Genomic DNA, 14,936 nt, shown 5'->3' with positions numbered 1-14,936 from the left:
GAACCTGGAACAGGACACCTCAAATGCCAAGAGTGAATTCCCAATCTTAAATGTGTTGTTAAAGGCTTCTCCCATACAATTACAATAAAATAAGAAAGTGAAGTGGTGCACAATCCAAAATCTAAAAAAGGCTGTGGAGGTATGGATTGGACCACATAACCCCCATTTTTAATCATTCATTCATTCATTCACAGATGTTTCTAGCTCTCTCTGTCAGACCTCTTCAGTGTGAGGTTTATTCCGCAGTCCATACCACCATGCTCCAACCTTAGACACTATGCTTTCTATTCTTCTATTCCGATAGATTCTGTTTATAGCCCTCAACAAGTAAGCAAGCTCTCTTAAAGCCCTACCCTTATATGCTGGACTAGTGCCTATGGCTGCTTTTGTTTGCACATGGAAATCCCCTCAATTTGATAACTATTTATATCCCGAAAGCTGTGTACTGCTACTCACCTGCACACCTGTTTTCTATGCAAGGCCTGATGCTTGTGATTAGGTTCCACAAGGCTGTCTGTGTGTTAGGGCACTGTACACTCTGTTCTGTCACGCCAAGTAGACTCTCTACAGAGCTTCTGGCTTCATGTGAAGCAGATATGTGGTGCAAATCCCACACGATATGGTGGGATGTCATGCAAAGACAGTTAGGAACCTGATGACAACACAAGGCAGCATTATGAGACCTTCAGACATGGCTGCTTGAAGACCAATCCCTTTAAATATCTTGGTTATGTAATCTCACCAAGTGAAGTGCCAAAGACATTCGAGAAAGAAAACACCAAAGAGTAAGTAACTGGAAATAGTTTATTCGACATTATATATTACAGAGAGAATGGGAGAGGCTGAGGGCTGAAACTGCATAAATATGCGTATGCCTCCATTCCATGTCACAAAAAAAAGATAGAATACACCTCTAATTTATATTTGACCCTCCTCTGTAAAAACAGTCTGCTTGGTGTTGCCATTAATACAATGGTCATCTACCCATGTCTGTGTCTTTGAATCCTAAAAAATGAATGTACTGTATGCTTGTATGGACCAGGGGAGCCCTTGTCTGAAGCTATCCAGGTGGTAGGTTAAATCTGAACAATGCAGAGTGTCTGAGGAACAGCTTGTGAGTTCAAGGCACTGGAATAGACTCATAATGACTATGTTTCATTTTTATGTCTTTACCAAGGGTGAGGTAGTGGACTTGATCCATTAGGAGGTAAAAAAGGGGGGGGGGGGGGGGGGGGGTTCGGAGAGAAATCATATTGGCTTTATCCTCTTGACATATAGTAGCCTATTGTGTGCACATGGGATACCGCCCAACAACTTGCGTCTGTGGCAAAACAGCAAAACCTTCTGGCCGTGGAAATGTATCCTGTTTGGATGACTTTTGGTGGGCACATAGAAAACTAAACCTAAAGCTATACTAACCAATTTCAGCAGTCTCCTCACTCAAGAACAGCAGCCACACAGGTCAATGTATACGACTGCTGACCATTTCAATGAGGAAAAATACTGAGATATTAAACCTGTTGACCTTCTGGCATTCCAACCCTTCATCTCACAGAATATATAAATAAAGCTATATACCTCCTGCAAAAATCTGCAACAGACCTCTTGCTCTAGTGAGTGAGGACAATAGGAATACTGTATAAGACATCTAGTGACATCTAGTGGCGTCATCAGGTACCGGACTCATGGAAACACGATGAGTTTTGAACATCTTTGTTGACAGGTGCATTTCTGAGGGAGGATGCAAATAAAGGTCATCCTCGTGGCTTTGTACACTTTTCTTTTTTTATTCTGTGCCAGTGGCGAAACTTGAGCTCTATGGATTACAAGAGACCACAGGAGGTGCTAAAGGCTACGTCCATACAACCAAGGGTACAGGAGTGTCAACAATAATGCCCATATGAACCGGTGCTGGAGTGCCTTGATTCTCTGTACATCTACCATGGCAAAATTTCATATCAAAACACTGAATCACATATTTTGAATAATGCATATATATATATTTATATATATATGTCATTTATATATATATATATATACTTTTTATTTATCTTTTTTTTTTAATAATATTCTGGATTTGTTGTGCCTTTAAAATATGTAGCCAGTATTGTATAGGAAAAATACTGTACAAAAAGAACAACTTATAGAATAGTTTTATATAAACATTAAATCTCTGATAACCAATATACTTTTATCTGTGCTGTATGTTTTGGTCTGTAGTAAACAAATTAATTGGGTTAACCACAGTATTAGACAACACCATCCAACTAACGCTTTGAAAAAACATCTTTTACATTCAATACATTCATACAGCCATCTTCGAGGAAGGCAAACATATAGCTACAAAAATAAAGAGGAGAAATAAAGAGAACTATGTATAGCTGTGTACTGATTGACAGAACCACCCTCCTTACTCATGCTTTGAAAAAGAAAACAAAAAAAGAACCAACCAAAATGAGTCGGTCCAAAAAACAGAAAAAAAAAATTCACAATTTGCTTCAGGTAGGAGCTCTGAAAATCATGCTGAGTTATTTCATTAAACCAATGATGATAATAGTAATAATAATCATAATTACAATAATAACAACAACAACAATAGTAATAAGAATGAATATTAATTAACAGTTTACATTTTTTTCTCAAAAGTTCATTGTTTTGTAAGGGTAGAGAGATAAGGAAAGCTGATCCAGAGGAAATACCAGGCAGAGGACAAGACTAAGGGAGTAGAAAGGTCGCACCAGATCAGATTGTGACACACGCATTAGTGCAGAGGTTAGCTGGACAGGTTGGGTTCAGGGTTTGATCAGCAGGGAGCGTGACGGGGTCTGAGACTGAGGGCCATTGGCTCTCAGTATTTTGGAGGGACAGCTCTTCCCCCCTCTACAGAGGCAAAGCTCACTCACAAGACAAGCAGAGACAACACACACACACACACACAAATGCGCTAATGAGAACGTGGTGAAACACGGAACGCGGGAAAAAGAGAGCGGTTCTCTCGGCAACGCACGCTGTGAGGCTGCAGACAACAGGCTAGAATTATTGCTCCATGATGCAATGATGACAAAAATAAAAAAACACATGAAATGTGCCATACCGTTTATCCGTTTTTAAAAGTAAAAGTCTGTACACTTATGTCACGGCTATGGGGGAAACTGGTAAGTGATCAAATTCAGAACAGGACACATGATTACAAGTGGTCTGGAAAGCTAGCTAGTGTAACGTGGCTGCATGTACGCACAAAGACAATGGAGGACCGTGGGGGTCGTAGGATGGCGGAGACACCGCAATACAACACTTATCTCAAAACAAGTTACAAAACATTTACTCTGCTCAACTACAGCAGGCATGGTTAAAACGCCTCACATCTCCTTTGCGGAAACAGATTCTCAGGACAATGAAACGAGAAGACAGCAAGACCTGAGTGGAAGGACAAAGAGAGTTGACAGGAGGAGGAGGAGGAGGAGGAAGAGGAAAAGGAGGAGGAGAGAATAAATCACTCCAGAAGCTGCTCTTGTGGACTGTAGAAATAAAACGAGTGCGACTGAGGGGGAATGACAGCGTTCAGTCCTGGACTCACGGTAAGAAACGAGACTCTGGGGGCGGGGAGGTGACCACACAGAGGTTCAGCTCAGCGAACTAACAATAAAAAGAAAATGGGGTAAAATAGGGGGGGGGGGATACATCCTCTTTGCAAGTAATATATCTATGTACATGTGTAGGGTTGGATAGAGAGGGGAACTGGGAAGGACAGTGACTGAGGAGGGAAGGAGGGAAAAAAAGGTGTCAACATAAAGAGTACATCAACTTCTAAAGAAGTGTCCGTCGGACTGCGAGAGGTTCTACACACGAGGAGAGGGTGGCCCTCTCCCCCTCTCCACACGGGGCAGGCATAGTCCTTGAAAAACCCCCTCGGGCTGGTGGTGTGGGTGTGCATGGGGTGCAGGGGGGTTCGAGGGGCAGGCTGGGTGATGGAGGGGGCCCATGCGTGGTGGGGCGCTCACAGGGGGCCGTGTCGGGCCTCGTACTTGGACAGAACGTTCTTGCAGCGGCCCAGCTCTTTCCGCAGGTCGGCCACCTCCAGGCGCAGCGCGGAGTTCTCCTTCTCCAGGAAACCCGCCCGGATGGCGATCTGGTTCTCCTTCAGCCGGCGGGCGTCGCGCGAACGCTTTGCTGCCACGTTGTTCTTCCTGCGTCTTGCCCAGTACCTGTCATCCTGTTTAAGGTACAGAGAGAGACATGTTTACATAACAGAAGAGGACACACACTGAGAGAATTCATCCATGCATGCTAGCCCAGTGCCTTCAATGCTTTTCTTCACTGTAAAACCAAACCGACACTCAAGCTTAGCTCTGTAAGAGCCAGGGGAGGTACAGTATAACGACTTTATCCAGTTCACCTGGTCTGGCCTTTACTATCTATAATCAGCTGTCCACTCTGAGGTAATAACTTAAGTGGACGGGGGGAGTGTCACCTGGTCATAGGGCTTGGCCCTGTTAACCCTGACCTAACGAATGGGTTCAATGCGTCATATGACTGACAATCCTTTAAAATGACATCTCCCAAAACCAAGTCTAAAGGCAGAGAGCCTGATGGGCGCAACAGTGTCTAATTTTGCCTCTCTGAATGGTAAACATGTTCCATTTTGTCCCTGTAGAGGCCTGAGCTCTTGAGAAGGATTTGTTGTGAAAATAAAAACAATTTTGGGATGTGTTCTAAAAATGTAGCTTGTTCACTTGAAGTGCACACTCTGAAAATGTTCTAGCTTCTGCCCTCACCGCCTACACAGCCCATTCTCTCCTTGTGTTGAGCCTGCGCCAGTGAGCTAATTCCACTTCTGCCTCTTAAAAGGTTTTTATTCCCCAGCTTCCCTCAACCCTTCCTGTGAAGTTACATAACACTCGGGAGCACCGAATTCAAATCTAGAGCTCAAGAATGGAAAACAAGATGGCTGAGCTACAGTATGAGGGAGAGAGTTGAACAGTGGAGGCTTCTCTTCTCACCTTCAGACCCTCGGGAATGAAGACCTTTCTCGCCTTCTTAATCATGGGCTGGGGTTTGAGCTCCTCGGCTGAAAACTTGCGCTTGCGGGGGTCAAACATCTCCTGGCCTGGCACGCTGGACAGAGCCAAATCTGCTGGGTCGGGCTCGTAGCCCACAGGAACCTGGATGGACTCTGGGTCAATTGGACTCGGTGTGTTGCGGGCTGATGGCAGAGCTGGTGGAGAAAGAGAAAACAAGAGGGTTTTAGGATTAAGAATTCTCCAATAAAACCATAAGAGTCTTGACTGCGACACTGCTGGTGGTTGCCAGCCACTTATCTCCCTTACCCAGCATTCACTCCACTGAGAAAAACTCATTCGTTAGCTGATTCATTCGCACACTGAATATAGGGGTGAGGTTCCTATTATTTAAATAATTTCATTAGCAGGACATACAATTAAAGACTGGGAAAGACTAGAATGTCTTACTGGGATTGGACGAGAAAAAAGTGAATGCTGTTAGTGTACATAAAGTTACGTTTATTCAGTACAGTGACCAGACCGGAGCAGAACCAGAATATAAAATGTCCAGAGAACCAGACTACTGTATCAACTACTGTGGACATACTGCAGTTACCCACTCCAACCACCAGAGGGAGAGCAAGTATAAGTCAAGCCACAAACACCTGCCTCTCCCTTATGATCGCATGCACTCTATTCCTTCTCCACACAAGCTAAGCTATGTGATTAACACCTGAGCCTAGCCTATGCTTGAGTCAGCTGAGGGAAACAAAATGTGTTGAAAACTGCTGCTTTGTTTTGGAATTCTCAACCAGTCTTTTCCTGCCCACTTCTCTATTACGATTTCGCTGTTTTCCCCTGTCCTTTTCCCTCCTGGTACCTCATCAGCGGCGGATTAAGGCAAATTAAAGAGCTTAACACAGAAAGGCATTTCATTTGGCAGTGGCCCGGGGCTGGAGAGGAGAGGAGAGGAGAGGAGAGGAGAGGAGACTAGGAGACGTGGCGGATAAACTCCCCAAATACCCACAACCTAAATCGTGGCCATTAGCACGGGAGGTCATAGGCGGAGCAGATCTACTCTATCTCCAGGAGTATGTTCGCACACAATCAGACGCTAATCACCCCGCATAACAGGTCGTGCCAGAGAATGTAGACTAATGTTTGTGAGGCTGGAAAAACTTTTGCTTCATTTCTGTTCTTGTCTGCTCTCTGCATGTTTCTTGTTGTTGTTGTTGTTGTTGTTGTTGTTGTTGTTGTTGCTGCTGCTGCTATGATTGAGCTGAAGTTAAACTTTCATTTCTATTAACTGCCTTTCCTACAAGTTCTTTAGGAAGTTGTTGTAGCCATGGTGGGTGTACTGGTTGAACAAGAGAAATGTGTGAATAATGTTGTTTCGGTTCCATGGCCTTTCCCTTCCGGTTCAGACACGTTATAGCTACTTGGGATTGGGGACTAGTCTGAGCACACTCATCAGACAACCACCAGTTTACATGACTTTGAATACCAAATGACCAACCTGTATTTCAACCACATCATCAACTCAGTGTTTAGGTCAGAAGTCTTCTGACCTGGGCAGGTGACCCAGCAGGCTTGGCTCTGTCTACTGCCTCACAAGCTGTCTAACCTGGGCAGATAGCCTGCCAAGCAGAGCACACCAAACCTGCCACACCGGGGCAGTGACCAACAAGCATGCAGATAAGAATGCATGAAATCCTCTGGAGCTCTCTGGTCACATATTGTTCTGTCAGATAACGTCAGATCTGAAGTATCATGAACATGCCCTGATGGGAGTGTGCTAGACTTCCATCCACAGGGTAAAAAAAACTCAACACATTTATTTACAGTTGCTTCCAAATTCCTGACCACCATAAAAATGGTACAAATATGGTAATAAAAAATGAGACTCGCTTTAATGCCCGGATACCACTTTGCCTCTGGAGGACTGGCAAACATCCAGCGAGACCAGCGAGATGAGATGACCATAGAGGCCAATCGGATTTACGTACAGTAGACCCCCCCAGCTCCTCTCGCTTGGCCCCTTGTGCTGCTGGCCTGCTGGTCGTGCGCTTGGGTCAGACAACAACAGGCAGACGGGCACATTTATAACCCTCCGTGGGGTCAGCCTGGCGTGGGCTTGGGGGCTTTTCTGCTGGACTGGGAAGGGTGCCTTGGGAAGCTGGGGAGGCTCTGACCCAAGCCTGATGCGAGGCCCCCTGTTATCCATCCCTAGCTCCTCAGCTCAGCTCTCCCGGATGCAAGCATTTCCTCCTCCATCTCCCAAGTCGCTTGGTTAGTCGGTCAGCTATGTGGGACTTGTGCAAACCCCTCTTGGGTCCGTTTAACACATTGTGTACTTCACAACGCTGGCTTTGTTGCAAAGGCCACCGTATAGATGTGCTTGGCAATGGGCCATGTGTGATAACAGTGTAATAGGATTGAAGCACCAGGAAAGGATTTGCCATAGCTGGCATAACAGTGTTCTCTGTGGCGTGCAAGGACCCGCTTCCTCATTCTCCTCCACTTGCCTGATCCTTCCCTTTCCAAAAGAAAAATCTTTAAAAAAAAAAGAACACTCCTCTCTCTATCCCAGTCAGAGACATCCAGGAACATATTCCTTGCTCATTCACACAGAGCTCTGTGCTAACTCTGTTGACTCTGCTCATTGTCTCTCGGCTAACGACTCATGACAGCCTGAAGCAGAAATCTCTCTGGCTCTCACTCTCTGGCTCTCTCTCCCTCTGTTATTGAGTGCAGAAACTACTGGAATGTTCTTACTTTGCAAGCAGAGCACAGTTCGCCTGGGGACAGTGCATAGCTGCACCACTTGCCAAAACACAAGAGTAGCATGACAGGATGAAGAACATCACCTGCCTGTTGACAAACTAACAGAGTCTAACTGATGATAGCGAAAGTGATGAAAGTGCTGTTTTTGACCTCTCAGGTCACCGTAGCACGACCCCTTATCTGTGTTTGAGAGGCCCACCTTTGGCCTTGTGGCCCCCACCCTTCCAACAGCCCCTCAGCGGTGCCGTGTTCAGTCGGGAGGAGATGTTTGTTCACCCACCGTCACCACTGAGACCAACATCCACAAGGTGGCAGTTGTACCAAAACTGGCTGATAACCTGTTTATCTGGAGCTCTGAGGGTGTTTCACACTCTGACCACAGAGGACACAAGACCTGCACCACTGACTGACTGACAGTACACTTGCACGAGATGGCTGGTGTCTGGATGTGACAAAAGGGGTGTGTATGTGTATGTGGTTTAGCGGGTGTGGACATGAGTAAATATGAGAGAGAGGAACCATGTGTGCGTGCATGTGTGTGTGTGTGTGTGTGTGTGTGTGTGTGTGTGTGTGTGAAAGATAAAAACATTGCCGCCCGCACGTGACAGCTGCATGGCTAAGGCAATGTGATATCTGCAGGGTACAGCATGTGCTCAGGCAAACAGAGTCTGGCAGTGAAGACTGAACAGGCAAAGCCAGAGATGGAAGGAGGAGCAGTAGTGTGTGACTGAGAGAGAGAGAACGAAAGAGGAAGGGAGGGCTGCCAGAGGGAGAGAGAGAGAGAGAGTGCAACATCAAGGAGGGAGGGGGGGCTGAGAGAGGTAACGTTACAGAAAAGAGAGAGAGAGAGCGAGAGAGTGAGAACCAAAAGGGAGGGGGGACAAGAGAGGCAGCAAGAGAGAGCTAGAGTGAGAGAGTGAGAGAGGGAGAAGGGAGGGAGCGCGGGAGAGAGAGAGAGAGAGAGAGAGAGAGAGAGGGCGGGCGGGGGAAGGCTGGCTCATGCCGTGACTAGCTCTGTTCTGGAGTAAAGCCCTGCGCCGCGCGAGGCTGTGCTGTGCTGTTCCATTCCGCTCAGCACACGGCGCCCGCATGTGTCCGTCACATGGCTGCGCACGCTGCAGGACGGGCCGGCCAGACGCACGTGAGAGGCAATGTGCTCAACAGCAACGCCGAGGAGAGCGCCGAGAGAGAGGGAGCGAGAGAGCGAGGGAGAGGGAGGGAGAGAGGGAGCGAGGGAGAGAGAGAGAGGGCAAACGAGTCTAGACCAAACACAAACACAACACCCTCACATGAGAGTGGGTACACGCGGCACGCCCACTCACGGCGTCGACACGCACCCACGGAGGAGCGAGGAACACAAGTACTGCACAGCTGCACATGGAGCCCTCCCTCCAGCCCTGATGACCAGCCGTTCTAACCACAGCACAACACATGGCAGTGTAAACAAATGGGACCCCACACCATAGGATAGCCCAAAATACAATACCATATAATGCAATACACTATACTATACTATACTATACTATACTATACTATAATATAATATAATATAATATATTATAAGATTAAATAATAATAATAATAATAATATAATATAATATAACATTAAATAATAACATGCTTATTAGAGCATATTTATAATATGTGTTGTGGAGGGACAGCTCATCCATTTAGCAACAATGTGCACTACTGTACTTTAACTCTACTTTACTTGTGTCACTTTACAATTGCTTTTATAACTAAGGAACAGCACACAGGCACACAGGTCTGGATGGACCATTCTAGAAAGACTCACTAGTCAATAACCACACTAACCAGTCCATTTAAACATGCTCACTGCACTTTGAGAACACAGTGATTTGTGGTTTCAACATCAATCTGCTCTACACACCAATATCCCTGCCAGCTATTACACCTCTACAACACCTCCTTGGTGTCAGGAAAGTGGCACCTCATGAAATATGTCACACTTTAATGTACTTCATAAGAATTTCCATGGCAACCAGCAAGCTCGGCGGAAGTTCTGGACCCTCGATTTGACATCTTCCTAATTGATTAGTACAGAGAGTAATTATCCAAGTCGTGGCCTTCACTGTCTGCAGGATTTATGAAGACGAACGGTGTATGAAGTCAATGTGTGGGTTCGTCAATGTGTGAGTAGGAAACAACGTTGGATCTATTGGATTTGTTTTGGATTAGTTCATCTGGGACTACAGCAGCATTCAGCAGAGTCAGTCCAATTACAAATACTCATCAAGTGCTACAATCTGGTTAAACACTGAAACTGTAAACCTCAAAGCCATTCAAGGAGGACTGTCTTTGAAGGGTCAGACTTTTCTTTGTCTGCGGTCACAGGTTTTCAGACCAATTCTCAGAAGACGAGCTAAGTTAGACATCAGGCTGTTGCCCTGACCCCCCACTGTCTACCAGCATAATCCTCCTAATTCTAGAGCTGCTCTTGATAGTTAAGTCAATACACTTTGGGCTGGGAATTGCTATTGTGCTTGCCTTGCAAGTTATGTACATTCGTTTTGGATGCAGTTTCTGTGTAAGAACAACAACAAAAAAAATCAGAAGCGCCATTTGACTCACAAATCCAGAGGGAATTGAAAGACCGCTATCATAGGTCAACTATCATTAGTAAGCACTGATTGAAGATCACATTATGGCAAGACTTCATATCAAAAGAAGAATTTCTACACATAAATGTATGTGCAAAGTACACTGAATAAATAATAGTGTTACAATGTCTTTGGATGGTACATTTACTTTACGATACAGTTATTCTACTCCACATTCCTTATCTTGAGTCCATTACTATGTGTGGCATTGTAAACTAGCAGGGGCTCTTGAGGTGATTGGATGTCCTTTGACTGTAAGTACACAGCCCGGCCTTGAGAGTACACCATGTGTTGCACTCTCTCTGGACTTAGAGCTGGACCCACGCCCCACTAGTCCAAAGTCCAACACCTAACTGCCGAGTGTTCTGAGCTGGCTAGGTCTCTCTTTCTCTTTCTCTCTCTCTCTCTCTCTCTCTCTCTCTCTCTCTCTCTCTCTCTCTCTCTCTCTCTCTCTCTCTCTCTCTCTCTCTCTCTCTCTCTCTCTCTCTCTCTCTCTCTCTCTCTCTCTCTCTCTCTCTCTCTCTCTCTCTCTCTCTCTCTCTCTCTCTCTCTCTCTCAGACCCTTCCAGACTGGAGCTGCTTTTGATCTCTGGCCTTTCATTGAGAGTTTTCATCTGGAGTCAGTGTCTCTCAGATGGCCACAGCCAACAGTAATGTCATTACAGAGATATTAATGGCATTAGCGGCAGACCAACTGCAGGTAAACAGTAACAACAAGGTCATTGTACCAGGATGGGGGTGGGTGCCTCCGCTGGGGACAAGGCCACAGGGCCTTGAACATTCGGTTGACAGTTAACAGCTTCTGATAAACTTATTGATCAAGAGTCCAATCTCCAGGAGACCAAAGATAAGCCAATCAGCACCATCATGTGCATATCTATGAATGTGTGTGTGTGTGTGTGTGTGTGTGTGTGTGTGTTTATATGTGTTTGTGGGCTCTACCTGATCTCGGTGGGCTCTGCAGGCAGTTCTGGGGCACCAAGCCTGTGTGGACTGCGGGGGTGGCCCGACTGCTGAGATCTACGACGTTGGGGGTGGAAGGGGCGGCAGGGACTGGCGGCTGGGGCAGAGTCTGCGGCTGTGGTGCTTGAGGCGGCTGCTGCTGCTGCTGGCTTTGGTCGCCCTGGCTGTTGGCTGGGATGCCGTTCTCCGAGAGGAACTCCTCCAGGTCCATATACTCCAGCTGGAAGTTATCCCCATCGTACGGCAGGGTCTTGTCCCACAGCGTGGGCCCCAGGAAGGCTGACTGTGGAGCGCCCCCGTTGCCATCCTCCTCTAACTTCTTCTCCTTTTCTTTCTCTTTCCCAAAGCCTGTAAAAAGCGCAACAATAATTCAGAATGTCATCATCAGTGAATAGGAATAGGACGTTAGGACAAATGTTATTGTTCATCTGCTTAGGCAAAACATATTTTTTTTCCCATCTAAAATGTCAGTACTTTTCCGTGTATGCTGAAGCTGTAAAACCAATAGGAAAATAACTAATCCTTGTAAACATATCAATTTGAACAAGATGTCAAGAGGATCATAAACAAAAAAGCAAAAACCAATTAAACAGGAATGCGTTCACCATCAAGCGCCCTCTACTGGCAACAATAAGCACTCACCATTCAAAATAATGTGAACTCTTGAATTTCAAATTCTAGAAATTGGCAGATATATTTTGGGATATTCTACCTCTCTATAGCATGTTAAAGTGCGTATTTTAGTTATTGAATTGTAAATACACGCAGTCTAATTGTAATTTGTGGTTTTCTCCACTGTCATCCCTTTCACACAGGACTTTCTGTCACACAAAATCTAAACATCGACCAACAACACTCGACTAACAAACAAACTAGGCTACTTATCGGATAAATTGATTGTTTACATCAAATAACCTATCGTGTAAGACATACAATCAAGATCATGTCACTACTTATTTGCACTAGACATCAATGTCAACAAATTAAAAACAGAGGAATAGGCTATAAATCTTTTCCAGAAACAGCTTTGAGCTTTGTTTTTATAAAGCTGACATTTGACGTGCTTGAAGACGTCGGTGGGCAAATCGAAGACTAGGTTAGACTAAGCTGTGACAGCCACAACAAGATCCTATGGCTCAGTGTATTGGACAAAAATAATTCTTCAAGACATGCAAAGTCAATAAAACAAATTAAACAATTAAGCCTAAAAGTGAAGTCATTATTTACCTTCATCGTGATGGAAGGGCAGTTTCATAGGATTTTCCAGCAGGGATTTGAGTACGCCATGGGTCGGAGGTAGGAAAGTTGAGTTGATAGGAATAGGTCTGGACATCTTTTCCATATCCCTGGACATGGAGAAACTATTTCTCCAAAACAGTGACGAAATAAAATGTATAGGTGTTTATCTGCAATCCAACTAATGCTCCGCGAATAGAGGCCTGGTGAAGCACGGAAAATAAAAAACAATATCCGTGACGGAGACCAAACCGGTGGAGTCCTCGCAGACCGCGATCAGAAGCTCGATGCGGCTTGAGAAACTGATTCTAGCGCTCAGCCAAAATGGTTCGCCTTTCCATGTGCGGACACTGTCGTCGTTGACGTAAATTCACTAGCAATGCTAATGAACCTTCTCTGTGCGAATGAGATTGGAGGAGGGCGGGACCGTGTAGACTTGTTGTTAATGAGCTTTGTACAATACATTGTTTCACGTCAAAGCTTTCGGTTATTGTTTTCACCGCAACCAGACAAGATAGTTATATTTTAAAAGATAAAAAATAAAATTAAGGCTGCATTTTTTTTTATCGGCCAGCACTTTCACTGTATTTAGAAAATTATGATCGATAATGATTTTGTGTATGTTGTATTGCAATAATACATTAATTAGGCTACTGCACGAACATCTCAATGCCATCAATTCAACTTTCTGATAGGCATATATGCCTATCAGAAATATATGCTAGGGTGGCCTATGGATAAATTCAGAGCCCTAATTGAGCAATAACTCTATCTATAAGGCCTGAGTAAAGTAACAGCAGAAACGTAAAATAAACTGAATAAAGTTATTTTTTCACCCGTCCGACTGCGGTTGTGTTCTGAAAACGTGAAACTAACCCCTCTTCTCCCTATCAACAAGAGTGTTGTGGGATGGTGGCTTAAATCATCGCCGAACAAGCGCTTTGAAACTCTATTCGCTTACATTCCAAGCTAATATTCCTTCCATTCAGATTTGACTACGCTGACTCTTTGGTGAATTCAGCAACTGTCAAGGCTTATAGCCTACCATGAAATGCTCACATGAACGCGGTTGAGCTGACCTACTTTCAACCAATAGCAACTAGCCTACGAAGCAATAATTCCAGTGTCAGGGACTTGATTGTAGCACATTGAACGCCAATTGTGCCAGATCCCTCTTTCACTGTGTCATGGTTGTTAAATGAATAATATCTTTGAAGTATTCCAGTGGTCATGGAACTATTTTATAGCCTAATCTATGCTAGCCTACCTTTCTTTCACTCTCACTCTCTCTCTCTCTCTCTCTCTCTCTCTCACACACACACACACACACACACACACACACACACACACACACACACACACACACACACACACACACACACACACACACACACACACACACACACACACAAATGTGTAAATACTGCACATGAACAGACATAGGGAGAGGAAATAAGAGGCAGGCAGGGAGTATGCATGTGTCATGCTTGGCAACTGTGGTTGCCAAAGCAATGCAATGTTATTGTGGTGAGTGTGACGTATTTAAAAGTTTCATTCAGTCTCACAGCTCTGCATCCATGGCCAGAGCACAAAGGGCAGCTGCTAAGACCAGACTGTCCAGTTATCATAGTCAACTGAAGTTTGAGTTTTTTGGCCATTATGTGAGGCTACACCAGTATTGTCACACATTTCATGTGAGCAAGTGAAATAAGCTACAGTGATTGAATATGTATTGATCTACACCTCTTGGAAGTTTGTGAGGAGCAAATTGGCACATTCTCCTCCTTTTTTTTTTTAATCTTTTGGTTATGTTTATGCCTAGAAATCTTTTTTTGGTTATGCACATTTACAGATTGACTTTGTGTCACGATAGGCCTATTGGTTGGTATTTCGCTTTTTCACTGATTGGGTCAGAAGCAGAGTCTCACACGTGGTCCATGTGTGTGGCTCCAGAGCTCATCTCAAGCCTCAAAAGCCATTGCATTTACGGTCAATTTCCTCACAAATGGAGTCGCTGGAGAATGAAAACCTTGCTTTCATTTCCTGTCACCTTCTGTGATAAGTAGGCTATGCAGTTTGAATGGGAGATGGAGTAAGATCTTCACTTCATAACTGGAAGTTAATTTAAACGGCTCTGAGTTGTGTTCCGGAAGTAAAAAGTACTGTAACCTCAATACGAATAATGACCTGGTTTTCTTTATGTTGTTTGCTGTTAGAACTACTAATAAAAGATTGACAGCTGCTGACTTGACAAATGACAAGGGTCATATGTCTGCCGTGCTTCATCCCACCCACCCCCACTGAAAATGGAGGGATCTCCTCTGGTAATGCT

The 14,936-nt window shown here is 44.8% G+C and overlaps 1 protein-coding gene across 1 annotated transcript; it reads right to left on the bottom strand.

The window, feature by feature from the left end:
• Positions 1-786: 786 nt before the first annotated feature.
• Positions 787-13,867, bottom strand: hlfa (HLF transcription factor, PAR bZIP family member a). The gene is made up of 4 exons (XM_062532051.1): positions 12,596-13,867; positions 11,348-11,716; positions 5,001-5,215; positions 787-4,213 (listed from the first exon to the last, which is right to left on the bottom strand). Exons 1-4 carry the CDS (start codon positions 12,720-12,722, stop codon positions 3,998-4,000), a joined length of 927 nt encoding a protein of 308 aa, XP_062388035.1. The 5' UTR covers positions 12,723-13,867; the 3' UTR covers positions 787-3,997.
• Between the last annotated feature and the right edge of the window lie 1,069 nt (positions 13,868-14,936).

Source organism: Sardina pilchardus, chromosome 3 (genome assembly GCF_963854185.1).
Source record: "Sardina pilchardus chromosome 3, fSarPil1.1, whole genome shotgun sequence".
Classification (NCBI taxonomy): domain Eukaryota; kingdom Metazoa; phylum Chordata; class Actinopteri; order Clupeiformes; family Clupeidae; genus Sardina; species Sardina pilchardus.
The sequence above is the reverse complement of the archived record's forward strand: the minus strand, read 5'-3'. Positions and strand labels throughout refer to the sequence as shown.

Excerpts from the sequence above, each read along its gene's own strand:
- hlfa (XM_062532051.1), bottom strand. The coding sequence starts at position 12,722 with ATGTCCAGGGATATGGAAAAGATGTCCAGACCTATTCCTATCAACTCA. Across the intron at positions 5,216-11,347 it reads GCAGAGCCCACCGAGATCAG|CTCTGCCATCAGCCCGCAAC; the intron begins GTAGAGCCCACA and ends TTTCTCCACCAG. Across the intron at positions 4,214-5,000 it reads TCATTCCCGAGGGTCTGAAG|GATGACAGGTACTGGGCAAG; the intron begins GTGAGAAGAGAA and ends TACCTTAAACAG.